The 20,768-nt window shown below is 38.1% G+C and overlaps 1 protein-coding gene across 1 annotated transcript; it reads right to left on the bottom strand.

The window, feature by feature from the left end:
- Window positions 1-5,297: 5,297 nt before the first annotated feature.
- Window positions 5,298-6,762, bottom strand: LOC137714696 (peptidyl-prolyl cis-trans isomerase CYP28, chloroplastic-like). The gene is made up of 2 exons (XM_068453842.1): window positions 6,052-6,762; window positions 5,298-5,652 (listed from the first exon to the last, which is right to left on the bottom strand). Exons 1-2 carry the CDS (start codon window positions 6,731-6,733, stop codon window positions 5,444-5,446), a joined length of 891 nt encoding a protein of 296 aa, XP_068309943.1. The 5' UTR covers window positions 6,734-6,762; the 3' UTR covers window positions 5,298-5,443.
- Window positions 6,763-20,768: the final 14,006 nt, after the last annotated feature.

The raw sequence follows: 20,768 nt of genomic DNA, 5'->3' as shown, positions 1-20,768 counted from the left end.
GGTATGACATTGTCACAAATTTGTAAGATGCAGTATGACATTGTCAATTTTAAAAGATGAGGTATGAAACTGTTGTGACCCCAATAGTTGAGGTAGTTTTTTGTACTTTACCCTTTTTTTTTAAATTTTACTTTTTTTTATTATTTTAATATTTAAAAAATATTAAATATTTTTTTTTAGTTTTTAATAATATTTTATTAATTTTTTAATAGAAAGTGGTCCCCGTCACTTGCCACGTCAGCATTTAACAGAAAAACTAACAGAAAATTTGACGGAGGTATGACATTGTCACAAATTTGTAAGATGCAGTATGACATTGTCAATTTTAAAAGATGAGGTATGAAACTGTCGTGACCTCAATAGTTGAGGTAGTTTTTTGTACTTTACCCTGTTGTTTTTTAACAAGAGCATGACTATCTAGTTGTTCAGGTTATCTTACATAGAGTTCATTTCAAATAATTTAGTTTTTAGTCTTTAATTTTGTATAAAAAAATAATAGTAAAACACATGCATTTTCTTCATATCTCTAGCATAAAAAGCTAAAAACAAAATTTTAAATGAAATATTTATCAAACATTCTGTTAATTTTTTTTCCCATACTCTTATTAAAAAAATTCACACCACTTTAACATAGAATGTTGTCATATTATTTATATTTTGGTGAAATGGAAATATGATATATTCATTCATTTAGGGCTCGTTTGAAATGGCAATTGTGAGGGTATGATTGTCGTTGATTGTAAGTTGCTTCCTACTTCAACCCTTGGGGGTTTGCCTCTTGTCTCTTCCACTAAACTATTTGCCTTGCCTTAATAAAATAATATCTTAATATTTAAACAAATACCATTCTCTTGGAGCCATATGTGTACACACACAGATTTTGTATCATTGCAAGAAGTTTCTTATATGATTTCGACAGAAGTTGCAGCTAATGGTTTGGTGGAAGCATAATAGACATTGAAATTATTCGTCAAAATTTAGAGAGACAAATTTTTCAATCTGCATCTTTTCACTTATCGGGTGTTACAATTTTACCATAAAAAAATTCGGTGTAATTAAAAATAAATCACTTAATGCACATCATATTAAATTTTGTAAATTTTCTGACCCGAGATGTTTAATATCTTCAACAATATATGTTTTTTTGTTTTTTTTTTTTTTTAAAGACATAAAAATGAAGAAGTTGGTGGACAAGAAAAGTGAAAGGAAAGTGGGAAGGAAAGACTACTTTTCCTGTGCCTTAACTCTTTGAGACGTACTCGAGCAATGTAAGCTTTTTTAGGTCAAGACAAATTACCAAAGTATCACTCAATGAAATATTCAATCGTAACAAATCTTATGGCAATATTTAATTTTTTTTGTCACAGTGGTTCTCACCTGCCATTAAGAAAACTTTGTGACAAATTACCAAACACCTTTCGGTTAACCTTAGTAATTTATGTTAATTCAAACGAAAAGATTTTGAAGCGCAATTATGTTTGTATTCGAGACTATGCATTTGATTTGACACAAGCATATTCGTTTTCACGATGTTAATAATTACGGACCGAGTTAAACTCAGGATCTACTAACATAGTGGGTGAGTGGATATCAACCTAATGAGGTTGATCTTGATAAGGATTTAGGATTATCTTGAAGAGGGGTATGAATGTAGCCATAAGTACTAAATGGAGAGTGATTAGGCACTAATAAGATTCTAAGTTATTGTGAAAAGGGTGATGAGCACATGAAACACATTCATGGAATATCATAATGAAATAACTACTATGTAAGATGACTAATTATTTAGTAAAGATGGAACAAATAATCATAAATTGAAGATTAGGAGAACACTTTATTATGCAACAATTAGCGAGATTCATCACTAGTCATAAAATACATGCAATATTGTGCACTACCAATTCAGCCCTCGGTCTTGCAAATCATTTATTCTATGAGTTACTATCACCGTTAAGAGTATTGCAACAAAATGTTAAGTATGACATGATCAGCCAACTGGTCAGGTCACTCTAAAAAGGGTGAGATGAGTGTTTTAAGTTATACATATATGGAGTGGATGATATCCAATTTGCGATAGTACTTTATTCTGTTTCGAGAGTGCTTAATCGTTAAACTGATTAGTCTGTCTTACCAAAGTTTTTCTCATTGATCGGAAACCAGGTTTAAGAAGAAAATTTATAAATCAAAATTCAAAAAAAAAAATGAGGGGAGATTGCAAATGTGCCTATTGTTGATAGATGTGGGGGAAGTCGTTAGATTTTCTAGGTTATGTGATGACACATTGACACTGTGATTACAGCAGGAGAGACAGTTTACCAAACTCCCCAAAAATCAATGACGTTCACTGTTTGGACGTCCTCGTCAGAGGGTCATCAGTTGGTTTTTAGGCTATCTCCAACCGAAAGGTCTAGATGGCCAGAGGGTCAAAAATAGCTCGAAAACCGTCTCCAATCGAGGGCTAGGTCAAATGGCTCGTGGGCCTCACAGGACAAAAAAGGGCCAACCAACTGGCCCAACCCAACCAGCTAGCCAGCCTTGGGCCAGGTTGGATTTTGAATTCAACGGTAACTAGCTGACGTCAGCCAGTCATTACATTTGATTTTTTTATTTTATTTTTACAGTTTTTTATTTTGTTATTTTTTTAACAACTTTTTTTTAAATTAAATTAAATTTTTTTTTAAAAATCTATTTTTTCCTATAACTTCCTAAGCCATTAAATAACATAAAGTCACATGAAACAACATTAAACAACATAAAAAAAATTTAACAACATGAAACTTAAAACAACATTAAGTTACATGCTGACGTCAGTTACCGTTGGATTTGATTTTTTTTTTTTGGGCCAAATTTTTTTAAAAAAATATTAAAAAATTCTCATTTTCCTATAAATTTAAGTTCTTATAGTTTTTAAATTTAAGTTGTAGTTTTTCAATTTAAGTTGTTGTAGTTTTTAAATTTAAGTTGTAATTTTTAAATTTAAATAATAAATTATGTTTGGCCTTATGACCTTTTGGCTCTTGGTTGAAGATGGTTTTTTATCATTGGGCTATGTTTGGCCCTATGGCTCTCGGTTGGAGATGGTAAGAAATATGACCCTGCATTGTTCATTAAAATATTAAATTTTTAGAGGGTATCTCCAACCAAAGGAGTGCCAGATGGCTCATTTTAGTCCTCTAGCCCTCCAAAAAATTAATATTTTAATAAACAGTACATGACCATATTTCTTACCATCTTAAATAGAGGGTCATAGGATCAAACATAATTTTTATGTTGTTTAATGGCTTATGAAGTTATAGGAAAAAAAAAAGAATTTTTAATTTTTTTAAAAATTTTGTAAAAAAAAGAAGAAGAAATATAACGGCTAATTGACATCAGGTAACCGTTGCATTCAAATTTGTAGCCGATTTGGGCCAGCTGGTTGGCCATTTGGTCATTTTTTGTCCCGTAGGGCCCACGAGCCATTTGACTTAGCTCTCGTTTGGAGAAGATTTTCGATCTATTTTCGATCCCCTGATTTTTGGATTATTCGATTGAAGATGACTTTACCCTACGCACAGCAACCTTAAGCCCGTACGAGCAAACGTGTCGGCCCTAGGTTTTATGGACCACCTGGGAATACACGCCATCGCCAGAGAATCCCGTTCGTACAGCTGTAGAAAAAGCAGCAGCGGAGGGAGGTGGTGGGGTCCACCTAGGAATACAGTCATGAAATTGGATTTGGCGCTGGCGGCTGAAGTCACAGCAGGACCCTTTCACGCGCGCCTGTTCGTGGTCCCCACCTTCCCCATTTGCCTACGCCCTATTGGCCGAAAGAGAAAAGGCATCCTCTTCGTCGTTTTCTACTTTGTCTTACAACTACGGGGCCCACTTTGGTGATGATCCAAATTCTCTACCGTAGTCTGTATGCACCATAGTGGAATTTGTTGAATTGAGTTGTGTTATCGACAGTGGCCGCGTATTAAACGGTTGGCTCCTATTGCAATCAAAGCTGAAGCTTTGATAATGCTACTTGATCACATGATATGTTTGATTAACTCCATAATTCAGTGTGACTTTTTGACTTTTTGTACTTTGGTTTCATTTCAGTGCTAGTTTTGCCTTATGCAATAGCTCAACTAAAAATTCTATCACGTGAAAGAGTTGGATGCTAATTCCACTTAAGGGTAAAATACACTCTCTTAATTTCCCGAGCACAAGTTTAGGTCCACCCTCGATGAAACAAATTTTGGTCGTTTAGTAATTTTGAGTATGAGAAATTGCTACGAATTTTGTGCTCAAGGTCTTGAAATTTTGGTTGTTTCCAAACCTAGTGAAGGGGGAAAGGTCATATCATCTTTTCTTGTATCATGTAACTTTTCTTTGAGGGGGGAAGAAAAGAACGAAAGAATCCGCCCATGCTACAAGGTGTCCTTCCTATTAAGACAAAAGAAGTCAGTAGAGACTTGGAGATGGATGCAACTAATCCCTAATTGGTTAAATCACTTGGCCCACCCAATCCAGACCGTACGATTCATTGTCTTGGATCATGTCCCAGCAATTCATCCAAATTGTTCTGCCAAGTAGCAAACTGATCTGTCTTTGAACGGCCAATCCCAACTTACATGATTCCCCCCACTCTATTTGCAGTAATGGGCCTAGTCGAGGCCCAAAAAAAGATCCAATTCCAACTTCAATTCTTAGAGTTCGACTGCTACTGTTCAGGCTTCAGAGTTCAGAGTTCAGACCAACCTTATTCTCACACTCGTCTTTCTTATCCACTACAGAGTTGTTCTTGAATTGTTTTTAAAATGACTAAAAACGTTTTTGATGAAAATATTTTTGGAACCTCGCTTTTGAATTGAATAAATTAAAAGAGAACTACATGATGTTAACAAGGTGAGTAGTGCAAAAAGAAAAAGGGAGTGTAAAAATCACTACCCGGTTGGGTAGGATTTCACGCACACAATAACCAGTAAGAAGTTATTATCATATGAACTCAGCCAGTCTAAAACAGAAGCAATCCATAACCAGCCAAAGATAACTTCATATTTGCACATCAAACTTTGAGATTGTGCAGCAAAATGTAAACAGTCATGTTATAAAACACGGCACTGCGAATTGGCTGACATGACAATGCTTCTTATCAGCAATGTTCTTTATGTTCTGTTGCCTGACTGGGAATGCAGTGGTATTTCAAGTCAATCACGCACTGTCACAGTGAAATGTGAAGATACACAACAATGCCCAATTGGCTCGCAATAGTGCCAATTCGTTGTAGGTAAACTTAGAATGCTCTCAACAAAATGCACGAAGCATGGTAAACAACTTAAGAAGCAGTATGTTCTCATTACAAAATCTTCGCAAACACAAGATTTAGATACAATTATAAAAAAATATTGAATCAGTGAACTGAACAATACTAACAGTTATATATATTATATGCAAATGCAATGTACATAAATGATCAAGGAAGACTAGGAGAAAGGGAAGGTTTTGCCACCTTGAGCTCACCGCAATCACTGATATAAATGGTTTTGAGAGGCTTATTCCACAGAGCCCGAGCATTCCCAGCTCTCTCGTCCCCCAAAAACTCTGCAAAATCGTTGAATTGCTGTATCTTCTCCGAGGGCCTGAACGTTGGTATGGCAGCTATGGCCGTCACAACATCCATACCTAAACAAACAGAGCAGCCAAAATTAATCAAACTTCAAAATTCGGAACAAATTAGGGAACAAAAATGAAATGGGAAATGTAATCCGCAATTCCGTTTTCTGCTAATGAAGTCCTTCACTAATATATGTGATACAGGGTCTGTTTCGGATTGCTTCTTCAGTAAGCATTTTTTGTTTATAAGCGCTTCTGCTAGAATTGCTTTTATCATAGACACATTGATTTTTATTAAACTACAAGTGCTTATTGGGAAGTGGTATCCCAGAAGTACTTCCTGAAGTAACTGACTCTCGAGAAAGTGCTAAATCAGAAGCACTTTGGTGGTCTGAAAGCACGAAACTAAAGGAATGCAGAGGAGAAAATGGAGTGCGGAAATTAAATACGCCGAAAAAACGTTCGAACCTTCGAGCACCGAGCCGAAGACGATGTTCTTGTAATCGAGGTCGGGGCAGGGTCCGGGTCCGGTGGTGATCAAGAATTCGACATTTCGGTATTCCGGGTCCAGCTTGATGTCGTCCTCGTCGTCGTTCTCGGAGAGGTTGAGGGAGAGGAGGCCGGGGCGGGAGTGGGTGAGAGCGAAGGATTTTGAATCGACGGTCTCGGTGTTCCGTGCAAGGCCGGAGGGTCGGCGGACGTCTCCGGGCTTGTCGCCCTGGTGGCCGGCGAGGAAGAATTGGCCCGGGAAAAGCTTGTGGACGAGAGTGCCCTTGTAGGCGGAGGAGGTGCACATGGACTTGAAATTGGCGACGGTGAGGGGGACGAGGTGGCCGTAGAGGCCGAGGACGAGCCGGCCGAGGGGGATGGAGTCGGGGCAGAGGTTGGGTTTCGGGTCGGGCGAGGACAATGGGCGGAAGTAGGTGGGGCAGAGGCTGAAGTCCATGAAGACGCGGTCGGTGATGGTGGTGTCGGGCGGCGGGGGAGGAGGGGGAGAGGCGGAGGAGGGTGGGGGTTTGAGGGTTAAGGAGAGAGGGGTAGAGAGGAGGAGGGAGCGTCGGGTCAGGTGGGTAATGGGGTTCGGGTTTTGGCGGTGGTGGCGGGAGAGAAGAGGTGGTGGACCTAGTGGTGGAGTTACGGAGCAGCCCATTTGGTCGGTTGGGTTAGATTGAGATGTCTTTTTTCTTCTTTTTTTTATCTGATTTGGGGCTTTGGAGGTAACCGAGAGATAGCCACGGAGGGGATGGTGGGCCTTACTTTTGGATAATTAATTATTTATATTTATTTCATAGTAACTCGCCGTTAACTCAGTGAATTTTTTTTATACCATTATTTCGAAAATATAAGTTCATAAACTATAATATACGGTCAATTTCAATTAAATTTTTATACCATTATTTCATAAACTATAATATCCGGTCAATTTCATCTTTACTATAAGATGCAAAACTACTATGTAGAATTTTCTTTTCATTTAATTCACGTGTAACCTTGACAATTGTTCCACGACCCTTAATCAAATCCGAAATAACATGAAAATAACATATTTTATGTCAAAATGTTCAACGAGTTAGGTCGTTGTTGGATTACCCGTTAGGAATATGTTAATAAATCGGGTCATTAATGAATCACCATTAAGAGCTTGTTAAAATAATAGGTATGACATGTAAACAACACAAACACGACCTGTTTGCCAGGTCTAGACATTAAGCATAACAATTTCTTGTATGACCTATTAACTCAACACAAAATGATGTGATCTGTTAATAACGATTTGAATCGATAACGGGTCACTTGTTGAGAACTGTTAAATAATAAATTGGACACGATTCAATTCATTAAAATAATAGATTATCTAAAGTGTGCAAATCACTTGACTTAAAACAAGGAATGATTGCTTTGATTTTCACAGAAGGGGGAGATTGACAATTTTTAATAGTTCAGACTTTAATTTTTATTTATGTAATAATAAGAAATAAATCAACACTCAACTCCAAAAGGCCATACCATAGTGGAGGGATTTGGTAAGTTTCGGCATGAAGTGTTTGTGGGGAAATACTGATATTTAGGGTTTAAAAACCAGCTTCGGTTTTCTTGTTTGGTAAAGTCACTATGATTGAAAACAAACTTTATTTGTCGCTCTTTGACTGTCGAAAAGATTTGCGGTTTGGGTGTTGAAATTTGTAATTTGAATCCATTTTCTTAAGTTTGAGATAGGATTGTGTTGACATTTATTGATCGATTGAGTAACGTTTAGATGTTGGAAATTTGAAGATTTTCCAGGTTTGGACGAGAGAAGAGGTGTTTGGTGGCAACTACAGAAATTCCTGCTTTTTCCGATTTGCAGATCGATTAAAAAAAAGAGGATGACAAATGAAATCATAGATTGGAAATCTGAGGCAAATCCTGTGTAGGGTTCATGAGTACCTTCAACTGTCATTGTTCCTTGATATCCTTTGCTAATTCCTCATTGTTCTTTGTTTTCATCGTTGTTTTAAACGCATAAGCAACTACCTTCAACTAGAAACTACGAAGAATCCACTTCAGATGTTTAGTGCAGCCTTCTTATGTTTAACTTAAGGTTTGTGATATGCCAGTCCGATATTCATGTATCTTGCTTATGTGCGTGCTTAAGTTATCTTTGCCTTTGCCAATTGTATCACATATTGGTATGAATCCAAACTAAAATATCTTGTGCATGACCAGGAAAGTTTCAAAGAAATAAGCACTTACCAAAAAAAGCCAAAAGGTTGCCTTTGTCAGGTGATCTTTAAGCCGGCAGATGACGTTTTGCAACTCCAGTCTGTCGCCCCTGCCTATCTGTCGTTAGTTGCTCAACTGTCAGACCTTACTTAGCGCTGAACTAAATGTATAATTATTTGGCTGAGTGATGCACCAAATGTATGATTATTTTTTTGAGTGATGAACAAATGTTTCATGCACTTGGTGACACAGAACTGCCGAATGCAGATTAGAGGAGGAAATGAATCGAGCAGACAGGAAGCTCATTTGATCAATGTGTGAATCCCGTGAAACAAGTCCCGTGGTGTGGAAAATTTATTTCTTTCTTCTTTTATCTTTGTTGATGATAGTTCAAATAGGTACTGAAACATTCATCTTATCGCTCCCATTCTGGGATAGAAATGACGAAGAATAAGCTTAGCTTCCATGGCTCCTCAAGAGAAGAGTTCTTTAGTATCAAGACGGGTGTGTTTGTTATTTCCTGTCATAAATCCTTTATAATCTGTTTGTTTTGAAATTATGACTTACCAACTTGGAGTAGAGTCCGTAGACTTTAGCTGTAAAGATGCAGCTAGTAATATATGCTACGATTTACGCCAACATGCATCATCTATGTGTCTAATCTGTTCGTGTACGTGGAAAACGTGATTTGAGAAACATATGACCCCCATCATTCCCTGGAATTATCCTTCTGCCTCTGTCAGCGTAGGAGTTGAACCTTGAACCTCAGGCCTGACCTGTCTATAGTGCAAACAGGGATTTTAATAGTTGAAACAGAAGAGACTGGTTTCCTTGGTCAATATGATGAACAGTTAGGAAAGGAGACATAAAAGTATTCATACGTAGGTTTCTATATATGCAGAAGCAGTATCCTTCTTGTGCAATTTGTGGTGTTAAAGAAAGTCTGCACACGATGTTTACAAGAAAGAAAAATGGGGGGAAGTTGGGAGGGTTCAACAAGTCCTCTTTCTCGACGATTTTATCTCAAGCTTTCTAGGAGAGCTGTATGTCTAGATATAGAGCGAAACAAATAAACGAAAGATTTACTTCTCATCTGCTGACCTTTTCCTTCTTGCTCTGCTGTGTCAAGCTCTCTGAATCTTGTCCGTGACATGATACAGCGCGTTCAGGTATTTTTTGTCCCATACTGATGAACCAACGAGAAGAACGAGACTGTTTCTTGGGGAATGAAATATTCGTTTTCTGAGGGCAAGAGCAAATATCCTTCAAGTTGTGCAGTGCGCAGCTGCAATTGCGGTGGTATGGCCTGTGTTCAATCTCAATGTCCTGCATTGATATACTTACTTCAATCACGCATTGAAGCATCACCGCTGCAATCCCAAGGATCATCTGTCCTACCTCTCTTCTCTCCTAAGCTTTAATTTCTTAAGTGAAAATGCAAGTGTGAGTGTGTATCTACCAATGAAGTTTTTGAAAAGGTGTGCTTCCTTTTTTTACATGTGTATGTCTTTGAAGTGCTTCTCTTACATATTTATGCAGAGCGCAGAGGGTTGTTTCTTCACGGAAGTGTAGGAGCAACCAAGAGTAGAATTTTTGTTAGTTCTGTTACCTCGTTGAGCTCAAGAGAAGTTTAGCAATGGTGGTAGTTCTTGGGAAATCATTATTTGCTTTCTGCTTTTGTTTTTCATGTGGCCTTGTCAAAGTAGTTATTCAACAAGACGATTGTTTTTTCTCGAAAATATCAGCGTCTCATACACACGCTTGGAGGGAGAGAGAGAGAGAGAGAGAGAGAGAGAGAGAGAGAGAGTTTAGACAAAACGAGTGATCGTTGTAAATGTGGGACTTTAACATAATTTTCTCCATAATAACGTCTGTTAACTAATCTCGTCAACAATCCTATTGTTATGAGTGTACGACGTCTCCGTTTTAGCATGGTGTCGCTATCCTCTCTCTCTCTCTGTGTACCTTTTAACATTACCTTTTCACTTGATATCAACAATTATGGTTCTCAATGTCTCTATTACACATTTCTGTTGAAATTTTTTACATCGACTTGTCCGGGGGCTCAGGGGCTCATTCTAAAGACATCGATACTGTCCTTAATTTTACTACTTGCCCAATCCGTCAGGTGTGAGGTTTTACTACAAAATGCCTCAGTATTAGTTAGAGTAGGGTAATCATATTTAAAGCCACCCTTGTTGACTTCCCTCATCGATGTGGGACTGCTAACACATACCCTCACATGTAACCTCATTTAGTGGTTCACATATGGAAATCCACACATCGGCAATTGAAACTCAGAAGTTGGCTCCAATGAAGTCCAAACTTGTTTTTAATTTTTTCAGGAAGTGACTCTTAAGAACTCAGAGGCCAGCTCTATGTTAAGAGTTCAAGCTTGTTTCCAAGCCCACATTTCCTTGTGACAAGCCTTTGGCTTGCACGGGCCCGTAATCGTGAACTCTGATACCATGTTGAAATTTTTTTTAGATCGACGAGCCCGGGGGCCCCCACTCTAACGACACCGATATTGTCCCTAACTTTACCACTTACCCAATCTGTCAGGTGTGAGGTTTTACCATAAAAAGCCTCGGTATTAGTTAGAATAGAGTAATCATATTTAAAGCCACTCTTGTTGACTTTCCCATGTAGAACTGCTAACCCTTTCTTTCCATTATCGGTGAGTTCTCATTACTTAGAAATAACTAATAACCACTTGTAAACACTATCTGATTCAATGCGGCGGTTTTACCGCTTCACTTATTTTCCTGCTTCAATACGTTTCATGATCATTTCATTTCCGTATATGGCGGCCCTGTGATCTTGAATATTGACTGCCTGCTTCCATTTGATAAACAATATTCTGATATGAACTTGTTGCTTTGTGCGATGAATTTGAAAATTCCTGACTTTATCTTTTGTTTTAAGTTGTTAACACAGTGCAACTATCTTATGTGTACTTAAATCTTTAAGTGAACTTCTCACAATAACTTTCGATATCACATATTTGAAGAAATGTAAGTCCTTCAGACCTATTAGAAACTTCAGCTAAACGTTGGAATTTTATACTAAACTTAAATTACACATTAATGTAGTTCGCATATAAATCCGGATTGTCATGTATTTTGTGTTTTCCACAGATTTAGGATGTCGTTAAATTTTCTTTAGAGTTCAAAGTACTCATAATCACCATTTTCACCTCATTATTGGTTTGCAAGGCGCATGCTAGGGATGTACGTATTTGTCTCTTCTTGTTTGTATTTTTCTCTCGTATGTGATAGACTCCAAATGTTAGCTTGATATACATTGTTGTCCTTCTTTTCTTAACAAACTATTCTCTTGCCATCGTGTGGTTATCTGACTATGATCATTGTACCTATTTAAGCTTCTCACTTGTCCTTCGCATGCCCCTTGTCTAAGAAATTAAGTTGCCATAGTGTTGCATGTTAGTAAACGGTATGCTTGAAATCAAACTAATCCACCAATATCTGTTGCCTGACCCACGTTTGGCATCCCGTTGGCCCTTACAGTGAGAGAGAAGTGGAAACAAAATCTGCAATGCTTTTCTGTAAGTCCGGCAAATTAATTTCTTTGAAGCCATTCTTTCTAGATTCAATATAAAATCTTGAATTTTTAATGCTCCTACTACATCATCTGTAATACAATCTCTCTCTCTCTCTCTGATAACTATTCGATCACTTATTGAGTGTAATCTAACTGTATTGCTCTGATTTAATCCTGCAATTTTGTTGTTTTGTAGTGAATGCAAACTGAAATTGGGATGCAGTTTTTACATTACGTACCTTTCTTTCGGTTTCAAACTTTCCCATTTTATTTTGGCAATGTGTGTCTTTGCTTAAATAAAAAAAGTTTTGATTGTAAAAAAAGTCGGTTAATTGAGTGCTTCATTATTTAGGTGATGTTCAAAACCACAATGTTAAACATCTGCAGAAAGTTCAATTCCAACTAGTGGATTTAACTGTTGTAGTAAATTAGAGAAGGGAAGGAAATAGATAAAATATATAAAATGATTTTTAGAATAAAAATAAAAAATCGGACAAAATTAAATAATTGAAATTAAAACAATCATTTTTTTTCAAGGCTATTTATTTTGCAGCTTCTCATGACCTCTTTTCCCCCCTAATTTTTACATGTTCTCTTGTACTTTCATCTCTTATCTATATTTCTCCTTTACATAACAAAACAGAACATAAATCGAAGTAATCTACCTTGTATTTTCATTGCCACCAAAATGACCTCTTTTTCTCACCTCTTGTATTTTCATCTCTTTTCTTGTTCCCCATGTTTTCTATTTGTTCTAATACTTAGTCCATATATCATTCTATTTTGTAATTTATGAATATACAATTATATATATATTTTTAAAATATGAGTAAACATTTATTTATATGTTATATAATAAATTTAATTAAAATTAAAAAATTTGCCTAGGCCTTGCCTAGATGCTTAGGAGCTAGGCCCTTGCCCGCTAACTGACTAGCACTCATTGCCTTTTAGAACCTCTGATCTAAAAAATTTTGTGCAAAGAAAACTAGAGGCAAAACGATGAAGTAAACTGTAGAATGTAGAATGCAACCAAACATAAAAGTGAAGTGCAGAATCGATCGGGAAGAGACGAGCATATGAACTCAGACAGTCAGATTCTGTGGTCGAATAAGTTTGTTGTATGTATGCAGTTTCAGTTGCATCGAGCAAAAAGGTGACAATGTTTAATTACAGGAATATGTACTGAGTTGAATTTACATCTGGACGAAGGTAGAAGAAATTGAACTAACCTACGAACACCAACTTCTCCAAATCAATTGGATCTTTTGAGTTATAAGTACTAGTGCTGGGGAGTACTAATTATGGACAAGAATATGATGGTGAGAAACTAACAAAAAAATTTGCTTGTCACTTCCTAATTAATCTTTTAACTTCTAAATTCTAACTCACCGGCAATCATCGTGCATGAGATCAATCCAGATCTATTGCCTATGTGGCAAGGCCGGATTATGAACCCCAGTCACACTGTCGCTGTTTCTGGTGGATGTGGATGTGGACGTGGACAAGTTCCAAAAAGAGGAGAAGAAAATTTGAAAGTTGCTGATGCTTGCATGCACAGGGAATAACGATCGCTCCACGACTGTTTCTTCGGAAAGGAAATGTTCCTTTGACAAGCATTGCAGCAAACACCGGCCTTGGAGTGTAGAGCGCAACTGCAGTTTTTATGGTAAGGCCTTCGCTCAATCTCTGTGTCCTGCATTGAAAGGCTTCCTTCAAACACACACTGAAACATCATCCCGGCAACTGCTGCACTAGACATTCTCCTAGTTGAATTGAATCTTTTGTATTCGTTTGTTTGCAAGGCTGTGAGAAGAGTAGGCTGTGTAGCTAATTTAAGTGTTTGTGTTATGTTCGAGTGTGTTGATACTGTTGCATGGTTTTGTTGGGGTTTAAAAATGCTTCACTACTTGGAGAGGTTTATCTTACAAAGAAAAATGTATCGCAGCGGAATTGATAAGCAAGAGAAAGAAAGAATTCTCAAAGTATTACACAAGGTTTTTATTCACTCACAAACTTAGTACAAAAGGAAACACTCAAACACTCTTAGAAGCTTTGTTGCTTCTTCTTACTTCTTACTTGACACTCTCACTTCTTGCTACTTGCTCTCTTGGTTGTTCCAAATGGTGTGGATGCCTTCTCCTTTTATAGGCATGGATGGAACCTTGGAGAAGCATGAAAACATCATGCTAGAGATATCTAGATAATTCCACTACCTTCCTAAGCTAGAATTATCTACACTAATCTTGTATGTTGGTGGAATCCTCACCATTCTTCTAGACTCTTCCACCAACTTGAACTTTGCTAGAATTCTCTAGCATGTGCATGGATCTTTCTTTGTGTATGGGCCGGATCAATTATCTTTGGGCCAAGACAAGATTACAATTCAACATCCCCCCTTAATCTTGTCTTGTGACGCCAATTGAGTTTCTTAGTCTGACAAAGTCTTCTTGTTTGAGTGGCTTGGTGAATATGTCGGCAACTTGGTCTTGAGACTTCACGTATTCCACTTGCACATCCTTTCTTGCAATGCACTCTCTTAAGAAATGATAACGGGTATCTATGTGTTTGCTCCTGTCATGGAATACTGGATTCTTTGCTAGAGCTATTGCAGACTTGTTGTCGACATAGATCTTTGTTGGCTCTTCTTGTCGCATTCTTAATTCTTTCAGCAAGTTTCTCAGCCATATTGCATGGCAGACACATGAAGTAGCAGCTACATATTCAGCTTCACAGGTAGAGAGAGTGACAATCGGTTGCTTCTTCGACATCCATGTGAATGTAGTGTCTCCCATGAAGAACACAAATCCAGTAGTGCTTTTTCTATCGTCGGAATCTCCTGCCCAATCACTGTCGCTATATCCAACAAGTTTGTAGTTATCAGAACTTGAATAAAACAAGCCAAAGTTAACAGTACCTTTGAGGTATCGAAGAATTCTTTTGGCCGTTTTCAAATGTGTAGTTGTGGGATTCTCCATGTGGCGACTGATTAATCCGACAGCATAAAGAATATCTGGTCTTGTGCAAGTCAAGTAGCGCAAGCTTCCAACTAGACTTTTGAAAAATGTTGGATCTACGCTTTCTCCTTTGTCATACTTGGTTAGTTTGACTCCGCACTCCATTGGCGTGCTCACGGGCTTGCAGTCGTCCATTTTGAACTTTTTCAGTATCTCCTTTGTGTAGCTTTCTTGGGAGATGAAAATTCCTTCTTCGTTTTGCTTGACTTCAATGCCTAGGTAATATGCCATCAACCCGATGTCGGTCATCTCAAATTCTTTGGTCATCACTCTCTTGAACTCTTCAAACATGCTTGGATTACTCCCGGTGAAGATTAGATCATCCACATATAAGCACACAATCAAAATATCTCCATCTTTGACTTTGACGTAGAGAGCATGTTCATGAGGGCACTTGATGAAGTTGTTTTCCTGAAAGTACTTGTCGATGCGACTATTCCATGCTCGTGGCGCTTGTTTTAACCCATAGAGGGCTTTCTTCAGCTTCAGAACTTTGTCTTCATGCCCTTTGATCTCATAGCCTGACGGTTGCTGAATGTAGACTTCTTCTTCAAGGACTCCATTTAGGAAGGCGGACTTCACATCCATTTGTTGAATCTTCCAACTGTTTTGAGCTGCCAAAGAAATTAGTAATCGTATAGTTTCCAACCGAGCAACGGGTGCGAATACCTCATCATAGTCGATTCCGGCTCTTTGACTATAGCCTTTCGCCACTAGTCTTGCCTTGTATCTTTCGACCTCTCCATTGACATTTTTCTTTGTCTTGTACACCCACTTGACTTCGATGGCTTTGTGTCCTTTCGGAAGAACAGTGAGTTCCCATGTATCATTCTTCTGGATTGCTTCAATTTCTTCATCCATTGCTTTCCTCCACTTAGTATCTTACACTGCTTCTTGGAAGTTGACTGGTTCACAATCAGCAAAGAGACAGAAAAGTGTAGGATTATCAAGTTTTTCAGCTACCTCATAAAGATCTCGTATACTTCTTGTGCGTGGTACTTCTCTTTCATTTAGACTCCCACTTGACAATGCTGATGCTGATGAATTACCATGATTGGTTGATGTTGGTGAAGCAGGTGGAGTAGTGGATTCTTGTTGAACCTCTCTTGCTTGCTCCATCATCCCTTGTTCATTCTCTTCTTCAAATTGAGGAAAGAAGTGAAGATCACCTGCATGCGGGCCAAAATCCCATTCTCCTTCTTCATCGAACATCACGTCTCGACTGATCACCGTCTTCCCATTGTTTGGATTATACAGCTTATAGCCTTTTGAATTGGTGTCATAGCCGATCAAGATGAACTTCTCACTTTTGTCGTCGAGTTTGGTTCTCCTCTCGTCTGGTATGTGTACATGGGCTATGCTTCCAAAAACTCTTAGATGAGAAATACCTGGTTTTCTTCCACTCCATGCTTCTTGTGGAGTTTTTCCCCACACACTCCTTGTTGGAGACCGATTGGATAGGTAGACAGCACATGTTACAGCTTCTGCCCACAATTCCTTAGGCAATTTCTTGCTTTTGAGCATGCTTCGAGCCATGTCGAGGATGGTTCGATTTTTTCTTTCCGCCACTCCATTTTGTTGAGGGGATCTTGGAACTGTCAAAGGTCGACGAATTCCATTTGCTTCACAAAACTCTTGAAATTCCTTCGAAGTGAATTCTCCTCCACGATCAGATCTCATGGCTTTGATCTTGCAACCACTCTCATTTTCTACAGCGGCTTTGAACTTCTTGAATGCTCCAAAGACTTCTGATTTCTGCTTCAAGAAATACACCCAGGTTTTTCTTGAAAAATCATCAATGAAGAGAAGGAAATAATTATTTTTACCCAAAGAGCTTGGTTTTATTGGACCGCACACATCGGTGTGAATGAGCTCGAGTGGCTTCTGGGCTCTTGTGGTCGACTCCTTTGGAAAGCTTTTCTTGAACTGTTTCCCAAGTAAACATCCTTCACAAACTTGATCAGGGTGGCTGATGCACGGTAAGCCTCGCACCATCTCCTTCTTAGATAATAACTCCAATCCCCCAAAGTTAAGATGCCCAAAACGAAGATGCCAAAGCCAAGATATGTCTTTGTAACATATCTTAAGACACTTTGCAACATCGTTTTGAATGTTCATGGGAAACATTCTATTTTTTGACATTTTCGCCTTGGCAATTAATCTTCCTTTGTCATCTCTAAGAAAAAGGATATAATTTTTCGTATGAAAATCATAACCTTTTTCTAAGAGTTGACCCAAACTCAAAATGTTGCTTTTCATATTGGGCACGTAGTAGACATTCGAAATTAATTGGTGACCCCCATTTTCCAAGGGAATAAGGATGTTACCTTTTCCTTTTACGGGTATTTTGGATTCATCTCCAAAAGAAACGTTGCCACTCACTGATTCATTGAGCTCTACAAAGATGCTTCTTCTTCTGCACATGTGGTTGCTGGCGCCGGTGTCAAGGTACCATGTATAGTCTTGGTCTCCATCATTGTTCTTGCATGCTAGTAGCACAACACCATTCTCTTCTTTCTCTTCTTTCACATAATTGACCTTCTCATCAAGTCTGTTGTTTGGAGCTCTACATTCCCAAGCATAATGCCCAAACTTTTGACAATTATAGCATTGAACTTGAGATTTTTCATACCTTGAGTTTGAGCGTCATCTTCCGCGACCTTTTGTTGAGCTTTCTCCTCTTTCGTAGTTGCTATGGTTGTTTAAGTTCCAACCACATCCACGCCCATGTCCACGTCCGCGACCTCGACCACGACTTCTTCCGTATCGGCTTCTCTCGTTGTCGAAGCTTTCTTCTTTCTTCTTTGGCTGAACATGCGTCTTAAGGAGCTGCTCATCATTCCCTTGCCTCTTCTTATGTTTCTCTTCATATGCTTGTAGTGAACCCATTAATTGCTCTATACTAATTTCTTCCAAGTTTTTAGTTTCTTCAATCGTCACGACAATGTGCTCGAACTTGGGGTCCAACGAGCGTAGTATATTCTCCATAATTCTAACATCTTCTAACTTTTCTCCGTTTCTTTTTAATTGATTGGAAACGGCTAAGACTCTTGAGAAATAATCAGAGATTGATTCAGACCCTTTCATTTGTAGAGATTCGAACTTACCTCTTAATACTTGAAGACGAACCTTTTTCACTTGTTCGGCTCCTTTGTAAGAGGTTTGAAGCTTCTCCCATGCTTGCTTGGCAGAGGTTGCACTCGAGACCTTCTCAAAGCCATTGTCATCTAATGCTTGGTAGATAAGGTAGAGAGCCTTCTTGTCTCTCTTTCTTGAATCTTTCAAACTCTCCTTCTGGGGTTGAGACAGAGTAGCTTCATCTTCTGGCTCAGTGTAGCCTTTCTCCACGACTTCCCAGACATCGTGTGCACCCAAACGGGCCTTCATTTTGATACTCCAATTATCGAAGTTGTTGCTGTCGAGCACTGGAACTTGGAAGGCTGCCACAGCATTGCTAGCCATAGCTCTGGTACCACTTTGTTGGGGTTTAAAAATGCTTCACTACTTGGAGAGGTTTATCTTACAAAGAAAAATGTATCGCAGCGGAATTGATAAGCAAGAGAAAGAAAGAATTCTCAAAGTATTACACAAGGTTTTTATTCACTCACAAACTTAGTACAAAAGGAAACACTCAAACACTCTTAGAAGCTTTGTTGCTTCTTCTTACTTCTTACTTGACACTCTCACTTCTTGCTACTTGCTCTCTTGGTTGTTCCAAATGGTGTGGATGCCTTCTCCTTTTATAGGCATGGATGGAACCTTGGAGAAGCATGAAAACATCATGCTAGAGATATCTAGATAATTCCACTACCTTCCTAAGCTAGAATTATCTACACTAATCTTGTATGTTGGTGGAATCCTCACCATTCTTCTAGACTCTTCCACCAACTTGAACTTTGCTAGAATTCTCTAGCATGTGCATGGATCTTTTTTTGTGTATGGGCCGGATCAATTATCTTTGGGCCAAGACAAGATTACAATTCAACAGAATAAGATGGTGAGAAACTAACAAAAAAATTTGCTTGTCACTTCCTAATTAATCTTTTAACTTCTAAATTCTAACTCACCGGCAATCATCGTGCATGAGATCAATCCAGATCTATTGCCTATGTGGCAAGGCCGGATTATGAACCCCAGTCACACTGTCGCTGTTTCTGGTGGATGTGGATGTGGACGTGGACAAGTTCCAAAAAGAGGAGAAGAAAATTTGGAAGTTGCTGATGCTTGCATGCACAGGGAATAACGATCGCTCCACGACTGTTTCTTCGGAAAGGAAATGTTCCTTTGACAAGCATTGCAGCAAACACCGGCCTTGGAGTGTAGAGCGCAACTGCAGTTTTTATGGTAAGGCCTTCGCTCAATCTCTGTGTCCTGCATTGAAAGGCTTCCTTCAAACACACACTGAAACATCATCCCGGCAACTGCTGCACTAGACATTCTCCTCAGTTGAATTGAATCTTTTGTATTCGTTTGTTTGCAAGGCTGTGAGAAGAGTAGGCTGTGTAGCTAATTTAAGTGTTTGTGTTATGTTCGAGTGTGTTGATACTGTTGCATGGTTTCTATAACATTTATATAGAAGAGGGGATCAATATATGATAAAACTATAGATTGGTTGTGGGGGAAATCAAGAAAAAATATTTGTGCCGTTATTCCCACGTACTCTACTCTTGTTAAACTACTTGAGACAATTTTAATTAATTATGGGGTCCTTGCCAAAGTGGAGTAGGAGAGCAAGACAAGCGTTTTTTTTCTAGGGCAGTTCAGCTTTGTGAAGAAGAGAACTCGACTCAGCTTTTTGTTTTTCAGCTCGGCTTTGGTACCTAAGTATTGGTGGGGTTTAGGCTTTTAATAGCATAGATTGATCAACAAGACGTTATTTACCTAACTAGTTAGAAAGGCTGCTCATTTTATTATTAGGGCATTGCTTGTTGGTGGCTAAATCTATGAAACTAACTGACAGAGGTACGAGTCAAGCATCACTTTTCGTTATACAAGTAAACGACCCGCTAATCACTCACGTGGAAGCATAGTGTGGTTTTGTGCTTCATTATTATATTAAACTGCATCACATAGTGTTGAGATGTTGGATCTTTTGTTCTTACTTCTATTTTGTTCATCAAGTTTTCATCGATATATAGTTCTAGGAAAGTTTGAATTGGTCAGAAAATTTCATTAAACTTTGGCATTTTCCTACTTTTTGCACATTAAACTATGATGTAGGACTGCGTACGATTTATTTAACTGATATAATTCCCCATTTTTCCTTAAATTTGGCTGTTAATTTTCTAGTTATGTTGTTAGTCTTGACTCTTAAGTACGAATTTGTTTTGACGTGGTGATAGGGAAAGAGATAGATTACATTCTTGATTTATTTAACTGATATAATTCCCCATTTTTCCTTAAATTTGACTGTTGAATTTTATAGTCATGTTGTTAGTGTTGATTCTTGAGTACGAATTTGTTAACGTGGTGATAGGGAAAGAGAGATTGTATTCTAACGTTCTATGTGGTTCACTTCTGTAAGGATAGAGACAAATTGCATTCAACTTAATTAGAAATCAAAGAAGAATGTTGCTTGGTCTTGATTTGTCTTCGAAACTCAGTCTACGAATTTGTGACCAAGTTAACTAACCTTTAATTTTTGCTTCACTTAGACAAATCTTTGTAACTTATTTGATTGGAGCCGTGCCTTTCATCAAACAAAAATTCCTCATGACAGTAGAATGACCTGAATCTTTCTCCTACAGGAAACAAAGGTGAATTTTTCCCAATTTTATTCTCAAACGAAGAAATTATGAAGAGACGTAGTGAGACTTTAAGGTATATGGTATTGCCTTTATTCATCAACCTTCATTATGAGTGACAACAATTTTTTAGTTCTCTTTTAAATATGCAACTAATATC

The sequence above is a fragment of the Pyrus communis genome, chromosome 1, assembly GCF_963583255.1.
Source record: "Pyrus communis chromosome 1, drPyrComm1.1, whole genome shotgun sequence".
Lineage (NCBI taxonomy): Eukaryota > Viridiplantae > Streptophyta > Magnoliopsida > Rosales > Rosaceae > Pyrus > Pyrus communis.
This window is presented reverse-complemented; position numbering and strand designations above follow the sequence as displayed.